Here is a 22,852-nt window from a genome sequence, read left to right on the forward strand (position 1 = left end):
CTCCTGAAGTCTTCTAAAGACAACTCTTGAGGTCATATGTAGCCAACAAAAGACCTTTTATGGTCTTCTTTAGGAAATAGAAGACCTCTTCAGAACCACTATAGACAAAAGAAAATCTCTTAAGGTCCACTTTAGCCATAAAAAGACATCTTTAGGTCTTCTACAGACAACACAACACCTCCGGAGGTCTTCCTTAGCCGAGAAAAGACCTCTAGAGATCTTTTATAGGAAACAGAAGACCTCTTCAGGGCCACTTTAGACAAAACAAGACCTCTTGAGTTCTTTTATAGACAACAGAAAACCCCTTCATGTCTTCTATAGAAGACCTCTTGAGGTCTTTAGGAAACAGAATACCTCTTCAGGATCACTTTAGACAACAGAAGATCTCTTATGGTTCACTTTAGCCAAAAAAAAAGACGTCTTCAAGTCTTCTACAGACAACATAACAACTCCGGAGGTCTTCCTTAGCCGAATGAAGACCTCTGGAGATCTTTTATAGGAAACAGAATATCTCTTCAGGACCACTTTAGACAAAAATAAGACCTCTTAACGTTTTTTATAGACAACAGAAGACCTCTTCATGTCTTCTGTAGACACTAGAAGACCTCTTGAGGTCATTAAACAAAAAAGACCTCTTCAGGTCTTATATAGACACAGGAAGACCTCTTGAGGTCTTTAGGAAACAGAAGACCTTTTCAGGATCACTTTAGACAAAAGAAGATCTCTTATGGTCCACTTTAGCCAAAAAAGACGTCTTCAGGTCTTCTACAGACAACATAACACCTCCTAGGTCTTCCATAGACAACCGGTAACCTCTTGAAGTTTCCCTTAGCCGACAGAATACCTCTTGTAATCTTTTAAAGGAAACAGAAGACCTCTTCAGGACCACTTTAGACAAAAACAGACCTCTTGAGGTCTTTTATGGAAATAGAATACCTCTTACCGACCACTTTAGACAAAATAAGACCTCTTAAGGACTTCTATAGACAACAGAAGACGTCTTGAGGTCTTCTATATATACATAAATTCCTCTTGAGGTCGACTTTAGACAACAGAAGACCTCAGGAGGTCTTATTTTATCAAAAGTGGCCCTGAAGAGATCTTATGTTTCCTATAAAAGATTTCAGAGGCCTTCCTTAGTCAACAGAAGACTTCCCGAGGTCTTCTATAGACAACGAGTGTCCTCTTGAGGTCTTATGTAGAAAACAGCAGACCTCCTGATGACTTCTTTAGACAAAATAGGTATTATTTAGAGAAAAGAGGTTTTCTATAGGCAAGAGAAGGCATACTTTGATGCAAGAAGAAGGCCTCCTAAGGTCTATAGAGGCAAGAAGACCTCTTGAAGTCCTCTATAGACAACATAACAACTCCCGAGGTCTTCTATAGACAACCGAAACCAACAGAAGACATTTTATGGTCTTCTTTAGGATATAGAAGACCTCTTCAGGACCACTTTAGACAAAAAAGACCCCTTATGGTCCACTTTATACAAAAAGACCTCCTCAGTTCTTCTACAGAGAAAGTAACACCTCTTGAGTTCTTCTATAGAAAACCGAAAACCTTTTGAGGTTTTCTTTAGTGCACAGAAGACCTCTTGAGATATTTTATAGGAAACAGAAGACCTCCTCCGGACCACTTTAGACAAAATAAGACGTCTTGAGGTTTTCTATAGGCAACAGAAGACCTCCTGAGGTGTTTTATAGACACAATAATACCTCTTGAGGTCTTCTATAGGCTAGAAAAGACATTATAAGGGTTTCTACAGGTTTTGTAGCCGACGGATGACTTCTTAAGGTCTTTTATAGGAAACATATGACCTCTTGAGGACCACTTTAGACAAATGAATGCCTCTTGAGGTCTTCTATAGACAATAGAAGACTCCTTGATGTATTCTGTAAACAACAGAAGACCTGGTGAGGTCATCTGTGCCGAACAGAGGACCTCCTGAGATCTTCTATTGGCTGCTGCGCACGATAACTCTCAAACGGATGAGCCGATTTGGCCCAAAATTTGGCTATCGTAATATTTTGTCCTTCAGGTACCTCCCCCACAAAAGTTCGAAAATGTTCGGAAAATTTGTGCGCACGATAACTCTTGAAGTGAGTAACCAATTTGGTCCATACTTTGCACATCGTGAAATGTATGCCAGACTTAGATAAGACTCAAACGGTCCACTCCTTCGGGTACCTCCCACACAAAATTCAGTTCAGTTTAGGGCCACCTCTCGAATCGCTCTGATTTTTGTTTTAGCAACTTGTATTCACTGCCCTCCATACGATGGTACAAGTTTCATTAGGGGCAAGTCCATACTTCCTGAGAAAATAGCCTGAAAGTTGCAAAAAAAATCCATATGACACCGTGTGAGGTGGTTGGAGCGTAAGATAATTCTCGAACGGATCTGCCGATTCGGTCCAAAATTTGACCTTAGTGATATTTTGTCCAAACATAGTTTAAGTTTGAAGATAAACCATATCGGTCTACTCCTTCAGGTACCTCCCCCACAAAAGTTCAAAAATGTTCGGAAAATTTGTTCATACGGTATATCTTGAAGGGAGTGGCCGAATTGGTCCATACTTTACACATCCTAATATATCTACTAGAAATAGATCAGGTTCAAATATGGACTATATTTGTCCACTCCAACCGGTACCTCCCACACAAAATTTCGGATAAGTTCACTTTAAGACCAACTATCGAATCACTTTATTTTTTGGTAAAGCAACTTCCATTCGCTGCCTCAATTACGATGGTAAAAGTTTTTTTCAGGGGCAAGTCCATACTTCTTGAGCAAACATCCCGAAGAGTGTAAAAACCCCCTATGGCGCAATACGTAGTGGCTGGAGATCCACTTCCATAATGGTCAATGTAGATCCATTCCTTTTAGTACCTCCTCCGCAAAACTTTTGATCTTTTATCCGAAAACAGAAGAAATCCTGAGCTACTCTATAGACAAAAGAAGACCTTTTGAGATTTTCTGTAGGCAAAAGAAAACCTCCTGAAGCTTTCTTTAGACAACACAAGATCTTCTGAGGTCTTCTATAGACAACAGAAGACCTATTGAGGTCTACTCTAGACAAAACAATACTTCTTGAGGTCTTCTATAGACATCAGAAGACCTCTTGAGATCTTCTTTAGACAACAGAAAACCTCCTAAATCTTCTACAGACAACAGAAAATCTCTCGAAGTCTTTTCTTCTGTCTTCTGTCGACTAAAAAAGACCTCAAGAGGCCTTCCTTAGACAACAGAAGACCTCCTGAAGATCTCAAGAGGCCTTCCTTAGACAACGGAAGACCTCCTGAGGTCTTCTATAGACAACTGAAATCCTCTTGAGGTCTTCTATGGACAACAGCAGACCTCCTGAGGCCTTCTTTAGACAAAATAGGTCTTCTTTAGAGAAAAGAGGTTTTCTGTGCGCAAGAGAAGACCCTTTGAGGCAAGAAGAAGGCATATTGAGGTCTATAGAGGCAAGAAGACCTCTTGATGTCTTCTATAGACAACATAATAACTCCATAGACAACCAAAACTAACAGAAGACCTTTAAAGGTCTTCTTTTGGAAACAGAAAACCTCTTCATGACCACTTTGGCCCTTATGGTCCACTTAACACAAATAAGACCTCTTCAGGTCTTCTACAGATAACACCTTCTAAGATCTTCTATAGACATCCGAAAACCTCTTGAGGTCTTCTTTAGTGCAAAGAAGGCCTCTTGAGATCTTTTATAGGAAACAGAAGACCTCTTCAGGACAACTTTAGACAAAAAGAAGACATTTCAAATGTTTCTTTTGACAACGGAAGACCTTACATAAGCTTTCTCTACATAGAAGATATTCTATAGTCTTTCTCTATATAGCAGACCTTCTCTATGGAATGTATCTTGAAGTCTCCTATAGACAACATAACACCTCCTGAGGTCTTCTATAGACAACCGAAAACCTCTTGAGGTTTTTTAGCCGATGACCTCTTAAAGTCTTCTATAGAAAACATAAGACCTCTTTAGGACCACTTTAGACAATGACAACAGAAGATCGCTTGAGGTCTTCTATAGACAACCGAAAACCTCTTGAGGCTTTCTATAGCCAAGACGACCTATTAAGACATTCTATAGGAAACATAAGACCTCTTGAGGATCACTTTAGACAAAAGAAGGTCTCTTGAGGTCTTCTATTGACAACAGAAGACTCCTTGAGGTACTCTGTGTGCAACAGAAGGTCTCTTGAAGTCTTCTGTGCCACAAGACCTGTTGAGGTCTTTTGTGCCGAACAGAGAACCTCCTGAGGTCTTCTATTGGCATCAAACGGCCTCTTAAGGCCTTTCTATATAGGTATTCTCTATATAAAACACCATATTTATGTCTTCTGTACATAGGAGACCTTTTAAGGGTTTGTCCAAAGAGAAGTCCTACTATGATGGATCTTTTCTACAAAGAGATAAGTAACAAATTATGGTTTGTTCCAGAACTGCAAGAATCTACTACTTTTTACTATTTTTTTCCGATAACACTGTGCCACAAATTGGAACTCAAGGTCTGTGCGGTGGAAAATTCCTTTTGGAGATGAAAGCACTTAGTGAGTATATTAAGAACCCAAAAGGAAATTTTCCCCATAGGTCAAGTTTCTGAGATATCGCGGGATGAATTTTTTGAATTTTCGCCTATGATGCTTGAGAAAACTCAGAAGTTTGACCTATGGCATAACTGTCCTTCCGGGTTCATAATATTAACTTCATCGACTTTCATCGGCAAAAAGAATATTTCACATACCAAGCTTTTATCTTCATATTTACGCGCAGTGATATTTTTCCTTAAAAACGGTTCAAGAATACGGGTTTTTTGTTTTAGCACCAAACTCAGGTAAGATGCTGTCAAAAAATTTATTTTCCCTGATTGGCAATTTTATTAACTTTCTAATGGTATACATATAAGGTTAAACGGTTACTTAAAATCGGTACAAAATCCGGGTTTTATATCGCTATATAAGGTTCAAAATATTAGATAACCGGATCTATTCTCCAAGAAAATTTGTCATTAACGTGTTCAGCATATCGGGAGCTATATATGGTAAATATTTCAGATACATCCCAGATGTCAATATAAGCGATAACCAATAGGCATGTCTACCTACCAATACATAACAAATAACGAATATACAGAAAAACAAAACATAGGTTTTTTTCTGAACAAAAACCGGGTAAATGTCAAAAAGGACCATGAAAACGCGACAATATCGATTAGTTGTCAATGAGAACCTTACCTAAAATTCTCTGAGCAATATTTTTGTGGAATATTTGGATGCTGTAAAATCTCATCTTGTGGTACTTTCACTACGGTTCAAGAAAGAAAGGACGAAAAGGATATGAAAGGAATTGAGTTAGAAGAATGAAATGTTCTACAAAAAGATTCGCCATTCGATTCGACTGAAGACATGTAATCTCAAAACGGAGCTACAATAACGGCAAACAGAGATATAAAACTATTTTCTCAAGCATCGTAGGCGAAAATTCAAAAAATTCATCCCGCGATATCTCAGAAACTTGACCTATGGGGAAAATTTCCTTTTGGGTTCTTAATATACTCACTAAGGCCTTTCATCTCCGAAAGGAATTTTCCACCGCACAGAAACCTTGTTGCACAGTGTAACATAAAGAAAAAAATTATTATGATAGTAAAAAATTTGTACATTCTTGCAGGTGCTGGAACATTAGAGCATTAGTATATTGGCTTGTTGTTGTTGTTTTTATATAATATTAGTAAAAGCAGCATTTCAAGTGTCTCTTGATTAGTACTAAGTTCAGAAGCGCAGCTACCCAAAGCTCATAAGAAGCAAGAAAAAAGTAAAAAATATGGTTGCATAACTTACTCTAATCATCCCCTTTTGCCGGAATAACAATGCTTGATTTTTACCTTTGATGTGTTGGTGTGTGTGTTTGTTTGTATGTATGAGTGTTTAATTTTATTTGTGAATAATTTCAAGCCAAGAAAGGTTTTTGTTTTTGGATTTTGGATTTTAAATTTTAAAGAGAAACAACGTTTTTTGCTTTGCTTTTGCCAAACTTATCTCAGCCAGGTCCGTTGCGTGAGTTCTGTGAAAACTAAATTTCAATCATTTATTTTTGATTATTGGAATTATTAGTAGAGCTACTGGCAAGACCTTTACGTATTAGATTCGGCGACTTCTTGGGCGATTTGATGACATTCACCACACTTCCGGCAGCATAGTCGGCTTCGGGGGATGGTGATGAACCGGCACCGGAATTGCGACGCGATGAAGAGGGTCGGACATTTGTGTCCAAATGGCGAAAACTGGAAAAAATAAAAAATAACACAGCCATTCTAGCATTACATACCTCTGAGCCCTACTTACCGCAACGACACATTACTCTTTTGGCCATTGTCGTCATTGTTATTGAAGAGAAATGCCAATGGCCACGATATCCAGGAGTTGTGTTCAATTGATGATTGGGTGCGTATAACGGGATTACTACCCCTGGTAGAAATCGGTGAGGCCATATCGAGGGATACCTTGGGTGTGCCAGCCTTATTTATGGCAGGATTATAAATTTTCGGATCACTGACCATACGCACGAAGAACGAACGTTTCTTTTCCAAGGTAATTGTTTTCTTTTGATTGATAATTTCAGACAACTCATCGTGTTGCTCCTTCTCCAACAGTTCATTGGCAAAGTCGACAATTGTCTCCCAGGCATAGTCGATATCTTCTTCGGTGGCATTTTGGGCCACAGCACAAAATCGTATGATATATTTTTCATTGACACATGCCGGAACCATGTGCAGCTTGCCCGATTCATTGATGGCGCTAAGCAGCTTTTCGTTTAACTTATCCGAACCCAATAAACGGAAGCACACTAAGCCAAGCTGGAATGTGGAAAAAAATGTGATTGAAATGAAATACCAGTTTAGCACAATAGAAAGGCTTCGGGTCATAGGAAAAAGTGTCGGATAATGTTAGAATATAGAAAAAAGTTTGTATTTGTAATAAGTTCCGTATACCCACCCTTTTTAGTCACACGAATCTCGACATGATCTTCTAAAATACTTTCCCTTATCTACTCCAAATTCATTTCAAATTTTCAAGTGTTGATTTACTTTCATTCGAATATTTTTTATTTACATCCAAAAAATAATCTCTAAAAATATTCAAAGTAAATCGTTGCGTATGATGCAGAGTGGGCGTATTATTTATTTTTCTCCAACTGACTGTCTAGCTGTCAGTCTGAGTAAAATTGTTTTCTCATTTCGAGCATTGCCTTGTAATTATTCAATACAATTTTTGTATTAGAAACTAGAAATGCCACCACCAACGCTTTGGTCAACTGTGGAACAGTAACGCCGCTTAGTCTGCCATGCCAACAACAGCAGTATATGCGTCATACGTCATATACCGTTCTTCAACCGTTAGACAAACTTTAACGGTGGCGCTGTTAGAAATACATAGAAAATCCACCATTAAATCTCAATCGGTGGTCTAGCAAATACGGCTTTTGGCCCTAAATACACAATTCCAACCGTAAAGCACAGAGGAGACTATGTTATGGTATGGGGTTGTATGAGTGCTTCCGGTGTAGGGAATCTTGTTTTTATCGAAGGAAATAAGGATAAGATATATTATTTAAACATTCTGAAGGATAATTTTAAATGTAGCGCTGAAAAAATGGGATTTGGGACAACATTCCAATTCTATCAAGGTATGACCCCAAGCACAGATCTCTCATTTTTCGAGAATATAACTGTCCAAAAATGATTCAAACACCTACCCGATCTACGGATTTGAATCCTATGGGCAATTTATGGAGTATTTTGGAGACAAATATAAGAAGTCATAACATCTAAAGCATAGGAACCCTGAAAAATGCCTTGCAACGAGAATGGTGAAAAATGCAGATATCTTGCACCGAAAATTTAGTTTGCTTTATTATCTAAATTTACCCGAATTTCGTTAATTTTATTTTATTATATTTAAGTTAAGACCCTAATGTAAAAATATAAAAAAGAATGAAATCGCTTTCATTATTTAAAGCGGGGTACACACGATCAGTTTTGACTGTCGATTTTTCGGAAATATATCTCAGGACTTTATTTGAAGATTTTTGTTCGCTTAATTGTTGGCTGAATGAATTTTTCGACTACAGGAGACCTACTAATATCTTCTATACCCAAAACCATACCTCTTGAAATCGTTTGTACACAACAGAAGACCTCCTGAGGATTTCTTCAGACAACAGAAGCCATCTTGAGATCTCCTGTAGTCTTCTAAAGTCAACAGAAGACCTCCTAAGGTATTCTTTAGGCAAAAGAAAAAACCTATTGCAAACCTCTTGAGATGGTCTGCAGACAAAAGAAGACATCTTGAAATCTTTTATATTCAACAGATGACCTCCCGAGGTATTCTTTAGACAGCAGAAACCTCCTGAGATCTTCTATAGACAACAGAAAACTTTCTGAGATAGGCAAGAAGAGACCTCCTGAGATCTTCTATAAACAACGGAAAATCTCTTAGGTATTTTATGGACACAGAGTTCTTTTTGAGATAACAGAAGTCCTCCTGAGGTATTCTACAGACATAATAACAGAAAACCTCTTGAATACCTGTTAATTTCTTCTTTACACCACAGATGATCTACTAAGACCTTCTTATGACAACAGAAGGCTCCTGAAACTACTATAGACAACAGAAAATCTTTTTAGTTCTTCTACAGTGAGTGGAAACCTTCTGAGGTTATCTGTAGAAAACAAAAAAACCTCCTGAGATCTCCTATAAACAATAGAATACATCCTGAGGTCTTCTATAGGCAACAAATGACCTTCTGAGATAGACAAGAAAATACCTCCTGAAATCTACTATTGACTATGGAAAAGCTCTTGAAGTATTTTATAGACACAGAACTCTTTTTGAGACAACAAAAGTCCTCCTGAGGTCTACACAACAGAAGACCTCATACGGCCTTCTTAAGACAACAGAAGACCTCCTGAGACCTTCTTTGAACAACAGAAGACATCTTCAGGTCTTCTACAGGCAGAATAAGACCTGCTGTTGTCTTTAGACAACAAAAAACCTCCTGAGATCTTCTATTGTTAATAGAATACATCCTGAGGTCTTCTATAGACAACAGAAGACCTTCTGAGATAGACAAGAAAATACCTCCTGAGATCTTCTATGGACAACGGAAAACCTCTTTAGGTATTTTATAGACACAGAGCTCTTTGGGACAAAACAAGACCTTCTGAGGTCTTCTATAGACATAAGAAGACCTCTTAAAATCTTATATAGACAACAAAAGACCTATTTAGGTATTCTATATACAACATAAGACCTCTTGAGACCTTCTTTAAACAACAGAAGACCTCATGAGGTCGTCTATAGACAACAGAAGACCTTTTAGGTCTTATATAAGCAACAGAAGACCTATTAGGTCTTCTATAGGCAACAGAAGACCCCAGAGACCTTCTTTACACAATAGAGGCCTTCAATAACAAAAGAAAAGCTCCTTAGGTCTTCTATAAACAACAAAAACTTCTTGAAATCATCTGTAGATAACAAAAGACATCTTAAGACCACAAAATACCTCTTGAGGTCACCTATATGCAACAGAAGACCTCCTAAGGTCTTATATAGACAACAGAAAACCTCTTAGGTCTTATATACGCAACAGAAGAACTCTTAGGTCTTTTATAGGCAAAAGAAGACCTCCAGAGACCTTCTTTAGACAACAGAAGACCTATTGAGATCTTCAATAGCAAAAGAAAATCTCCTGAGGTCTTCTATAAACAACAAAAACTTCTTGAAATCATCTTGAGGTCACCTATATGCAACAGAAGACCTAATGAGGTCTTCTATAGACAACAGATGACCTCCTGTGGTTTTCTTTGGACACCAGAAGACCTCTTGAGTTCCTCTATAAATATCAGAAGACCTCCTTAGGTCTTCTTTAGACGAAAGGAAGCCTCTTCTATAAACAACAGAAGATCTCTGGACTCCATCTTTATACCACATAAGACCTTTTTACGTCTTATATGAAGTCTTCTTTAGACGACAGAAAACCTCTTGAGATCTTCTATAGGCAACAGAAGATCTCCTGTTGTCGTCTATAAACAACAAAAACCCCTTGAAGTCATCTATAGGCAACAGTGACCTCTTGGATCACATTTTGAGGACATCCATAGACAACAGGAGACCACTTCAGGTCATATATATGTAACAGAGTACCTCTTGATATTTCTATAGAAATCAGAAGACCTCCTAGGATCTTCTTTATATATCAGAAGACCTCTTGAGGTCTTCTATAAATAACAGAAGACCTCTTGAGGTCTTCCATAAACAAGAGAAGATCTCCTGAGGTCTTCCATAAACAAGAGAAGATCTCCTGAGGTCTTCCATAAACAAGAGAAGACCTCCTAAGGTCTTTTTTAGGCAAAAGAAGACCTCCTAAGGTCTTTTTTAGGCAAAAGAAGACCTCCTAAGGTCTTTTTAGGCAAAAGAAAGCCTCTTATAGTCTTCTATAGATAACAGAAGTTCTTCTGATACCTTCTTTATACAACAGAAGACCTTTTTAGATCTTCTATACAACAGCAGAGCTCTTGACGTCATCTATATGCAACAGAAGATCTCTGTTGTCTAAAGAAGACCTCAAGAGTTCTTCTGTGGTCTTTAGGAAACTATAGAAGATCTCAATGTTGTCTGTAGAACTCAAGAAATCTTCTGTTGTCTAAAGAAGAACTCAGGAGGTCTTCTTCTGTTCTCTACTGAGATCTGAAGAGGACTTCTATTGTCAGGAGGTCTTCTGTTCTTTAAAATCAGTAGGTCCTTTATTGTCTATAGAAGACCTCAAGAGGATTTCTGTGGTCTAAAGAAGGCCTCAGGACGTCCTCTTTAGAAGACTTCAAGGGGTCTTTGGTTCTCTATGAAAGCTTCCGGAGTTCTTCCATTACTGTAGAAGACCTGAAGAGGTATTTTGTTACCTATGGAAGATCTGTCATCTATAAAAGACCTTAAAGAGGACTTTTGTTGCCTACAGAAGACCTTCATAGAACCTCTATTGTCTAAAGAAGATCTCAGGGGACTTCTGTTGTCTAAAAGATACCTCTGCTGTCTATAGAAGACCTCAAGATATCTTCTGCGGTCTTAAGTAGACTTTAGGAGGTCTTCTGTGATACATAGAAGACCTCAAGAGGTTTTGCGTTGTCTATAGAAGACCTCAGTAAGTCTTTTGCTGTGTATAAAAGACCTTAAAGAGGACTTTTGTTGCCTACAAAAGACCTCCAGAGAACCTCTATTGTCTAAAGAAGATCTCCGGGGACTTCTGTTGTCTAAAAGATACCTCTGCTGTCTATAGAAGACCTCAAGATATCTCCTGCGGTCTAAAGTAGACTTTAGGAGATCTTCTGTGGTACATAGAAGACCTCAAGAGGTTTCCGGTTGTCTATAGAAGACCTCATTAAGTCTTTTGCTGTGTATAGAAGACCTCAAGAGTAGAGGACTTCTACGGTCTAACAGGTCTTTTGTGGTATAAGACGGTCCGAAGTGGTCTTCTGTGGTATATAGAAGTCCTAAAGAGGTCTTTCGTTGCCTATAGAAGACCTCAAGGGGCCTCCGGTTGTCTATAGAAAACCTCCGGCGGTATTTTAGTACTTTAGAAGACCTGAAAAGGTATTTTGTTATCTGCGGAAGATCTTTCTTCTATAGATGACCCTAAAGAGGACTTTTGTTGCCTATAGGACTTCTGTTGTTCAAGAAAAGGCCACTCTTGTCTATAAAATACCTCAAAAGTTATTCTGCGGTCTAAAGTAGACCTTAGGAGGCCTTCAGAGCTATATGGAAGACATCAAGAGGTTTTCGGTTGTCTATAAAAGACCTCAGGAGGCCTTTTTTATAGAAGATCTTAAAAGGTCTAAAGAAGACAACAAAAGGTCTTTTGTTGTCTACTGAGTTCAAATAGAAGGAGTTATCGTAGGTGCATAGAAGGAGTTATCGTAGGTGCATCAATTTTGGTAAACGTACCTATTATTGACTTACAATCTCCACGACAAAAAACTGCGATGGTAGGTCCACGTTTTGATATAGTCCCCATAGAACCCTACTCCCGATTTTCAGTATTTTAAAAGTTTTAGTCACAAAGACCAACCGAAATTACTGAAATTTGGTGGTTAGTCTTCGGCAGAGGTATGAAACATTTCAACAGAGAATTGTAGGTGTAGGTCCACGTTTTGATACAGCCCCCATAGAACGGTACCTCCCGATTATCGATATTTTACCGAAATTGCTGAAATTTGGTATTTAGTCTTCGTTGGGGGTACAAAACTTTAACCTTGAAATTTGTCTGCATAGGTCCACGGCTTCATATAGCCCCCATAGGACGGTACCTCCCGATTTTCGGTATTTTTGAGGTTTTAGCCTCACACATAAATGGCTGAAATTGGTAATAGGTCTTCGCTGGGGGCTTATAACTTTCCACCCCAAATCTGTCGGTATAGGTCCTCGTCTTCATATAGCCCCCATAGAGTCGTACCTCCCCATTTTCGGTATTTTGAACGTTCTGGCCTAAATATCCACCGATTAATGGTCAAAAACGGCCTTTTTTGGTGATAGGAGGATTTTTCCCTGTATAAAAAAACATGTTTCTCAGAACTTTTTTGAAGATTTTTTTTCGCATCATTGTTGGCTGAATGAATTTTTCGACTACAGAAGACCTACTAATATCTTCTATACCCAAAACCATACCTCTTGAAATCGTTTGTACACAACAGAAGACCTCCCGAGGTTTTCTTCAGACAACAGAAGCCCTATTGGGATCTTCTATAGTCTTCTAATGAAAAAAAAAAAAATATTTCCTAAGGTATTTTATAGACAACAGAAAAATTCCTGAGATCTTCCATAGACCAGAATAGACCTTCTGAGTTAGACAAGAAAATATCTCCTGAGATCTTCTATGGACAACGGAAAACCCCTTCAGGTATTTTATAAACACATAGCTATTTTTGAAAACACAAACGTCATCCTGAGGTCTTCTACAGACAAGAAAAGACCTCCTGAGATCTTCAGAAAACCTCTTCAGGTCTTTTATAGGACAAAGGATCTCCTAAGGTCTTCTTTAGACAACACAAGACCTGCTGAGATCTTTTATAGACAACATAAGACGTCTGGAAGTCGTCTAAAGACAACAGAAATCCTCCTGAGATCTTCTGCAGACAAGAAAAAACCTCATGAGATCTTCTTCGAACAACAGAAAACCTCTTGAGCTCTCTTAGGGACAGAAGACCTCCTAAGGTCTTCTTTAGACAACACAAGACCTCCTGCTATCTTCTATAAACAACACAAGACGTCTTAAGATTTTCTATTGGCTACATAAGACCTCTTTATGTCTTCTATAGACAACAAACGATCATCTGTAATTTTCTTTAGACAACAGCAGATCTCTTGAGGTTTTTTAAATAACAGAAGTCATCCTTGAGCTCTCCTTTAGACATTAGAAGACCACTTGATGCCTTCTCTAAACAACAGAAGAAAGCCTCTCTATAGACAACATCAAATCTGCTGAGACCTTGTTTATACAACAGACGACCTCTTTAGGTCTTCCATATGTAACAGAAAACCACCAGAGATGTCCTAAAGTTAACAGGAGACCTATTGAGGTCTTCTATAGCCAACAGACAACCTTTTATGGTTTTCTATAAACAAGAGAAGATCTCCTGAGATCCTCTTTAGACAACAGAGAACATAAAACATCTTGAGATCTCCTATAGACTACAGAAGACATCTTTAGGTCTTCTATAGGCAACAGAAGATCTTCTTAGACCTGCTTTAGACAACAGAAGACCTCTTGAGGTCTTTTTTAGACAACAAAAGATACTCCTGAGAAACCTATAGACAATCGAAGACCTCTTGAGGTCTTCTTTAGACAATAGAAGACCTTTGTTGTCTTAAGACCTCAGGAGCTCTTATGTTGCCCATAGAAGACCTCAGGATGTCTTCAGTTGCCTATAGAAGACTTCAGGAAGACTTCTGTTGTCTAATAAAGACCCCTGTGTTTTTCTAGAAGACTTCAAGAGGTCTTCTGCGTACTAAAGTAGACCTTCTGTGGTCTTTAGAAGACCAGTAGAGGTCTTTCGCTATATATGAGAGATATTTTCGGAAATATAAAGAGGTCTTCAGTTGCTTAAAAAAGATCTCAGAAGGTGTTCTTTTGTTTACTGAACATCTCACCAGGTATTCTACGGTCTTAGGAAGTATTCTGCAGTCAATAATAGGTCTGAAGAGGTCTTTCGCTGCCTATAGAAGACCTCAAGAAGTCTTCGGTTTAAATAGAAGATCTCGTGAGATCTTCTTCTGTTGTCTAATGGCCTTCTGTTGTCTACTGAAGATCTCAGAGGTCTTATGTGGTCTAGCAAGCCTCGGTAGGCCTTTTGTTTTCTGTAAAAGACGTCAAGAGGTCTTCTGCCGTCTAAAGAAGACCTTAGGTATGTTTTTTATTGTCTAACGAAAACCTCAATAGGTTTTTTGTTGTCTATAGAAGACCTCATGAGGTCTTCTGCTGTCTAAAGGAGACCTTAGATGGTCTTCTGCGGTCTAAAGAAAACATTAGGAGGCATTCAGCGGTCATCCTATCTCCTATAGACAACAGAAGATCTCTTAAGGGTTCTATGGGCAACAAAAGGCCTTCTTAGACCTGTTGTAGACAACAAAATACCTCTAGAGGTCTTCTTTGGACAACAAAAGTTACTCCTGAGAAATCTATAGACAATCGAAGATCTCTTGAGATGTTCTTTAGACAACAAAGGTCTTCTATTGTCTAAAGAGGACTTCAGGAGGTCTTCAGTTGTCTAAAGAAGACCTCAGGAGGTCTTCAGTTGCCTAAACAAGACTTCTGTGTGTAAAGAAACCCTCAAGAGGTTTTCTGCGGACTAAAGTAGACCTAAGGAAGGTTTCTGTGGTCTGTTGAAAACCTGTAGAGGTCTTTCGCTGTCTATAGAAGACATCAAGAGATTTTCGGTTGTCTATAGAAAGTCTTCTGTTTTCTATTGGAAATCCCAAGAGGTATTCAGTTGTTTAAAGAATATCTCAGGAGGTCTTCTGCTGTTTACTGAAGATCTTGCCAGGTCTTTTACGGTATATAGTAGACATTAGGAAGTCTTCTGAGGTCTATATTAGGTCTGAAAAGTTCTTTCGTTGCCTATAGAAGGCCTGAAGAGGTCTTCGGTTGTCTATAGAAGAACTCGAGAGATCTTCTTCTGCTTTGTTATGGTCTTCTGTTGTCTACTGAAGACCTCAGAGACCTTATGTGGTCTAAAAACCCTCCTTTCTATCTAACGAAACCTTGGTAGGTCTAAAGAAGACCTTAGGAGACCTTCTGCGGTCTAAAGAAAACCTTAGGAGGTCTTATGTGGTCTATAGAAGACCTGAAGTATTTCGTTGCCTGTAGAAGATCTCAAGAGTTTTCGGTTTTCTATAGAATTGCTAAGAAGGTCTTTTGTTGCCTCAGGAGGTCTTCTATTATCTAAAGAAGACCTCAATAGTTCTTTTGGTGTCTACAGGAGAACTCAAGAGGTCTTCCGTTGCCTTTATAAGACCGGTGAAGGTATTCCGTTGCCTATAGAATACCTCAAGGGGTCTTCGGTTGTCTATAGAAAACCTCAGGCGGTCTTCTATTACTATAGGAGACCTAAAAAGGTATTCTGTTGTCTATGGAAGATCTGTCTTCTATTGAAGACCTTAACGAGGACTTTTATTGCCTACAAATGGCCTCCTGAGAGAAGATTTCAGGAGGACTTCTGTTGTCTAAAAGAGACATCTGTTGTACCTCAGAGGATTTCTGTTGTCAATATAAGACCTCAAAAGACCTTCTGCGATCTAAAGTAGACCTTAGGAGGCCTTCTGTGGTATATAGAAAACCTCAAGAAGGTTTCTGTTGTCTGTAGAAGACCTCAGGATGTCTTTTGTTTTCTGTAGGAGATGCCAAGGGGTTTTCTGTTGTTTAAGAAGATCTCAGTAGGTCTTCTGTTGTGTACAGAAAATCTCAAGAGGTCTTCTGTGGTCTATAAAAGACCTCAACAGGGCTGTTGTTGTCTTTAGAATACCTCAAGAGGTATTCTGTTGTCTAAAGAAAACCTGGGGAAGTCTTCTGTTGTCTATAGGAGATTGATAAAGCCGCATTTACATCATACATCTTTAAAAAAACACCTCATTTATGTTGGCAATTCCACTGAATATCTGTCTAATAAATGACGTATGTGACCAAAACACTAGTTTGAGTTTGCCAGTGTATATTAGGTTTAGGCTCTTTTATGCTCATACAACATACTGCACTAACAACAACTGCCATTAAAATAAGAAATATCTCAATAAGAGCCACGATTTCATCACGTTTACAAGATCAAGAAGCAACAAGTTTCAATACCTGCGAATAATCTCGTACCCACTAACGAGACACCAAATCAAAACAAAACATTTCATAAAACTTTGCAACAATTTCATCATAACACTAATTTGCTTTATCAAGTCGATTGAGCCAATCGATTGTCCGGCCGTTTGATATCCGGTTTCCGATTGGCTACCATGAAAATTATTACTGAAATTGAGTGGTAATTAATGAGATTGTAAATTGAATTAAAATGAATTAAATTCAGCGTTCCCCAACAAAAAAGATGTGTGTAAACAAAAGACATGTCAAAACACAAAAAAGGGGCCTTAGGACAAGCCAAACAAAGTGGCACTTATGCGTCAATGTACTGCACCGTCCACTTGTCATAGCTCAAGGCTGCTTTGGTTTGGGCTGGCTTACGTTGATTTGTTTGTTTTCAAATGTCTTGTATTTTTGAAGTTTTAAAGAAATTGTTAACACATGTCAGGCTTCACATTTACACGTTCACTCACTCACTCAGCTCACTTGCTTTGCTCTCTAATGCAGAAAACACTTCAATTTCAAGTTTTGAATTCGTTTTTGAATGGATTTGAAGTCAACTTGTTGACCAAAGATTGGTAAGCAGTAGCCCACCATGGAGAAATTTAGGAATGGAGGGCATAATTAAATGTAAAAGAAAAAAAAACTGGAAAGATACTGATCTGCTGTAAGAAGACATCCAAATGGGGTCTTCTACAGATAGAAGATCTCCTAAAGAGTTCTTCAGCAGATAGAAGGCATCCTAATGGGGGTCTTCTACAGATAGAAGACCTTCTAAAGGGGTCTTCTACAAATAGAAGACTTCCTAAAGGGGTATTTACAGATAGAAGACCTCCTAATCTGGTCTTCTACAGATATATCTCCTAATTGGGTCTTCCACAGATAGAAGACTCCCTAATTGGCTCTTCTACAGATAGAAGACCTCTTAACAGGGTCTTCAACAGATAGAAGACCTCCAAATGGGGTCTTCTACAGATAGAAGACCTGTTAAAGGTGTCTTCAACGGATAGAAGACCTACTAATGGGATCTTCTACAGATAAAATACCTCCTAAAGGGGTCTTCTACAGATAGAAGATCTCCTAAAGGGTTCTTCAGCAGATAGAAGGCATCCTAATGGGGGTCTTCTACAGATAGAAGACCTTCTAAAGGGGTATTTACAGATAGAAGACCTCCTAATCTGGTCTTCTACAGATAGAATATCTCCTAATTGGGTCTTCCACAGATAGAAGACCCCCTAATTGGCTCTTCTACAGATAGAAGACCTCCTAACAGGGTCTTCAACAGATAGAAGACCTCCAAATGGGGTGTTCTACAGATAGAAGACCTCCTAAAGAGGTATTTACAGATAGAAGACCTCCTAATCTGGTCTTCTACAGATAGAATATCTCCTAATTGGGTCTTCCACAGATAGAAGACCCCCTAATTGGCTCTTCTACAGATAGAGGACTTCCTAACAGGCTCTTCAACAGATAGAAGACCTCCAAATGGGGTCTTCTACAGATAGCAGACCTGCTAAAGTTGTCTTCAACGGATAGAAGACCTACTAATGGGATCTTCTACAGATAAAAGACCTCCTAAATGGGTCTTCTATAGATTAATGATCTCCTAAAGGGTTCATCAGCAGATAGAAGGCATCCTAATGGGGGTCTTCTACAGATAGAAGACCTTCTAAAGGGGTCTTCTACAGATAGAAGACCTCCTAATCTGGTCTTCTACAGATAGAATATCTCCTAATTGGGTCTTCCACCGATAGAAGACCCCCTAATTGGCTCTTCAACAGATAGAAGACCTCCAAATGAGGTCTTCTTCTACCTTTAGTGTCTCCAGCGGATAGAATACCTACTAATGGGATCTTCTACAGATAGAAGACCTGCTAAAGGTGTCTTCAACGGATAGAAGACCTCCTAATGGGATCTTCTACAGATAAGGACCTCCTAAAGGGTCTTCTACAGATAGAAGATCTCCTAAAGGGTTCATCAGCAGATAGAAGGCATCCTAATGGGGGTCTTCTACAGATAGAAGACCTTCTAAAGGGGTCTTCTACAGATAGAAGACCTCCTAATCTGGTCTTCTACAGATAGAATATCTCCTAATTGGGTCTTCCACCGATAGAAGACCCCCTAATTGGCTCTTCAACAGATAGAAGACCTCCAAATGAGGTCTTCTTCTACCTTTAGTGTCTCCAGCGGATAGAATACCTACTAATGGGATCTTCTACAGATAGAAGACCTGCTAAAGGTGTCTTCAACGGATAGAAGACCTCCTAATGGGATCTTCTACAGATAAGGACCTCCTAAAGGGTCTTCTACAGATAGAAGATCTCCTAAAGGGTTCTTCTACAGATAGAAGACCTCCTAAAGGCGTCTTCTACAGATAGAAGACCTCCTAAAGGGGTCTTCTACTGATAGGAGACCTTTAAAATAGCTTATCCTATAGATGGAAGACCTCCTAATGGAATCTGCTACAGATAGAAGACCTCCTAATGGAGTCTTCTATAGATAAAAGACCTCCTAAAGGGGTCTACGATACTTCCTATTGGGGTTTTCTACAGATAGAGGACTTCCTAAAGGTGTCTTCAACGGATAGAAGACATCGTAATGGTTCTCCTAAAGGGATCTTCTATAGATTGAAGATCTCATATTGGGGTTTTCTACAGATAGAAGACTTACTAAAGGTGTCTTCAACGGATAAAAACCTCCTAATGGGGTCTTCTACAGATAGAAGACCTCCTAATGGGGTCTTCTATAGATAGAAGGCCTCCTAAAGTGATCTCCTATAAATAGAAGACCTTCAGTGGGGTCTTCTACAGATAGAAGACCTCCTAATGTGGGTCTTCTACAGATAAAAAGCCTCCTAAAGGGGTATTTTATAGATGGAAGGCCCCCTAATCGGGTCTTCTACAGATAGAAGATCTCCTAAAAGGGTCTCCTATAGATAGAAAACAGATAGAACACCTCCTAATGGGGTCATCAATATATAGAATAGCTCCTTAAGCGATCTTGTATAGATAAAATTCCTCTTAAAGGCGTCTTCTAGAGATAAAGGAATACCTAATGGGGGCTACTACAGATAGACCTCCTAAAGTGTCTTATATGCATAGGGTATTCTGTAAACAGAAGTCTCCCCTCAAGTGATCTTCTATATATACAAGACCTCTTAAAGGCTCTTCTATATATAAAGTACATCCGAAAGAGGTCTAGATAGATAGAACCCCTCCAAAGGGAGTCTCTTATAGATAAAGGGGCCTTCTGAAATGGACCCTCTTAGAGGCGTATCCTATTGACGGAAGATCTCCTCGGCAAAGCCGCCATCTACGCTTTTTAGTTGTATTCATTTGATTTGACTTACCTTTACTTGATTGCAAACTTCGAAACGTTTATCTTTGAGGACATGTTGTTCGAAACGTTTTGCCAATTCGATATGATGTCGGATGTATTTTTGTAATCCGGAAATTCCATAAGAGCGTAAGACAAACCTGTGAAGAAAAAATCCCAACGAAAAAAAGATAAACAAGAGAAGTGAGGATACAACAACACAAAAATAGAGTAACGATCATTTATCATGGAAGGCGCTGGAATTCCGACAAACATTTAGACAGACAGACGGGCCGACAAACTGCTAAGCAGCCAGGCAGCCAGGCAATAAGGTAATAAACAATAAACGTAAATTTTATACCTAAACAATAATCAATTTGCGTTTGGGCCATATTTGGGTATTTAAAGCAGCCAACATTCAACCAAATGATGCCGAGCGCTCTTTGGAATTTTTGTTTTTCGTGGCTACAACGTAAAATCTTTTCGATAAACAACAACAAAAAGGGTGTCCAAAATAAATGCAAATTAATTCTGTAAACAAAATCAAAACACAAAAAATACGCAAAAGAAGTACACAACAGAAATTGGAAAGGTACATAAATCGCATGCTGCTGCTGCTGTTTGGCTGCCCTGTCTCGCCCCATCACTACATACCACAATTTCAATGAACGAAAACGACGACTAAGCGGTACTCCCCAGTGGCGATAATCAATGGCTGCATCTGAATAGCCATGCTTGAGATACAATGGATCCACAACCAATGCTGAAGTCAGCCGAATACGATCTCTTACCCACAGTGTGGAACAATCGAAATTGGTTAACAACCATTTGTTGGGATTTGTATTGAATGAGTCGGCAAATTCGATGCCCTGAAATGAAAACAAAGACAAAAAAAGAGGAAATATTATTTCACACTTCTTAGAAGTTAGATTTTTGGATTTTCCAAAAAACTGGCGGGGAATTTTGTTTTTTTCCTTCAATTGTTGCACTCACCTTTAGCAGTGGCTTCAGTTCGGGACATATAAATGAATTACCGGCATAGGCAGCATCCACATGCAACCAAACACCGGGGAAATTTTTCAATTCTTGTCCAATCTCATACAGGTTGTCAAAGGCACACGAACCCGTGGTACCCAATGTGGTTGAGACAAAAAATGGTACAAATCCCTGTAGCTCATCTTCTTCCATGGCCTAAAAAATGGAGGGGGAGGTAGAGAAAAACATTTTTTGTTTTAGAAAATGAAGACCACAAATTAGGTTCTAAATGTTGCTAGGAAATAGAAGACCTTCTGATCCTATTCTATAGAATGAAACCGATCTTCCATAGATGGAGCTCCTTTAGGTTGAACACTTTCAAGAGATAACCGATAATGGTACATGTAGAACATCTTAAAGGTTCATACAGCTAGAAAAAGAACTGCAAAAAAGAGGTTCATTAGAACACAATGCTCTCAATGAGCAAATACCTTCTAAAGTTCCATGAATGGAAAAATCTCCATCTCTTCTTAATTTTTTAAGAACGAAGTACACCATTGCGTATGACATATGACACTACGTATACCCCTCATGGTACTGTTTAAATAATTTTGAACAGATAGGAGACCACTTGTAGAGCTCTCCTATAGATAGACGACCTCTCAATGGGGTGTTCTATGAATCTACTAACGGTCTTATACAGATAGAAGACCTCCAAAGAGTCTTATAAATATAGAATACCCCCTTAAGGGGTCTACTGTAAACAGAAGTCCTTCTAAAAGGCACTTCTACAGATAGAAGACTTCCAAAAGAGTCTTCCAATGATAGAATACCCCATTAAGGGATCTTCTATAGATAAAAAAAAAACCTCTTCAAGGCGCCTCCTAAAGATAGAAGGCCTTTTAATAGGATTTTCTACAAATAGAAGACTTCCTAATGGGGTCTTCTAAAGACTTCCCAAAATGGTTTTGTATAGATGGAAGACCTCCAAATACGTATTTCTACGTATAAAAGACCTCCTAAAGGGCTCTTATATAAACAGAAACGCTCATAAAGGGCACTTCTGCAGACTGAAGACCTCAAAAAAGAGTCTTCTAAAGATGGAAGATCCCAAAAGGAGTCTTCTAACGATAGAAAAATTTCTTAAGCGAACTTCAATAGATAAAAGACCCCTTAAAGGAGTATTCTATAGATAGAAGACCAAATAATGGACACTTCTACAGATAGAAGACCTCAAAAAGGAGTCCTCTAAAGATGGAAGACCCTTCAAAGAGTTTTCTAAAGATAGAAGACCCCCTTAAGGGATCTTCTATAGATAAAACAAACCTCTTAAAGGCGTCTCCTATAGATAGAAAACTTCATAATGGGGTCTCCTACAAATAGAAGACTTCCCAAAATGATTTTGTATAGATGGAAGACCTCCTAATGCGGATTTCTACATATAGAAGACCTCCTAAAGGGCTCTTATATAAACAGAAACCCTCCTAAAGGGCACTCCTACAGATGGAAGACCTCAAAAAGGAGTCTTCTAAAGAAAGAAGACACCCCCTAAGGGATGTTCAATAGATAAAAGACCCCCTATAGGGGTCTTCTAAAAATAGAAGACCTCATAATGGGGTCTTCTACATATAGAAGTCTTCATAATGGGGTCTTCTACAGACAGAAGATCTCCTAAAAGGGTCTTCTACCGATACAAGACCTCCCAAAAGACCTTCTATATGTGGGAGACCTCCTAAAGGTCTTTTACATAAATAGAAACCTTTTAGGAGGTCTTCTATCGGTAGAAGGCCCCTTTAGGAGATCTTCTGTCTGTAGAAGACCCCATTATGAAGACTTCTATTTGTAGAAGACCCCATAACGAGCTCTTCTATCTTTAGAAGACCCCTATAGGGAGTCTTTTATCTATTGAAGATCCCTTAGGGGGTGTCTTCTTTATTTAGAAGACTCCTTTTTTGGGTCTTCGTTCGCTTTAGAAGACAGAAAACCTCCAAATGGAGTCTTCTAAAGATGAAAAATTCCCAACAGGAGTCTTCTTAAGATAGAAGACCTCCTTAAGGATCTTCTATACATAAAACACCTCTCAAAGATCCCCAAAAGGAGTCTTCTAACGATAGAAGACCATCTTAAGAGACCCCTAAAAGGTGTCTTCTAACG

General features: G+C 38.8%; 2 protein-coding genes across 7 annotated transcripts in view; one reads left to right on the forward strand and one right to left on the reverse strand.

The window, feature by feature from the left end:
• Positions 1-22,852, forward strand: part of Rpp25 (ribonuclease P protein subunit Rpp25) — a 153,387-nt gene that overhangs the window by 75,291 nt on the left and 55,244 nt on the right. The window lies entirely within an intron of this gene.
• Positions 5,894-22,852, reverse strand: part of Tdc2 (Tyrosine decarboxylase 2) — a 77,201-nt gene continuing 60,242 nt past the window's right edge. For both annotated transcript variants that reach the window (XM_073989094.1, XM_073989093.1), the window contains exons 5-9: positions 20,717-20,914; positions 20,378-20,592; positions 19,758-19,884; positions 6,361-6,872; positions 5,894-6,299 (exon numbers count right to left, since the gene is read on the reverse strand). In XM_073989094.1, the coding sequence (XP_073845195.1) occupies positions 6,104-6,299; positions 6,361-6,872; positions 19,758-19,884; positions 20,378-20,592; positions 20,717-20,914 (1,248 nt within the window). In that variant the 3' untranslated portion in view covers positions 5,894-6,103. The remainder of the gene's footprint in view (positions 6,300-6,360; positions 6,873-19,757; positions 19,885-20,377; positions 20,593-20,716; positions 20,915-22,852) is intronic.

The sequence above is a fragment of the Musca autumnalis genome, unplaced genomic scaffold, assembly GCF_047663935.1.
Source record: "Musca autumnalis isolate F117 unplaced genomic scaffold, ASM4766393v1 scaffold_5, whole genome shotgun sequence".
In the NCBI taxonomy this organism is placed as follows: Eukaryota; Metazoa; Arthropoda; class Insecta; order Diptera; family Muscidae; genus Musca; species Musca autumnalis.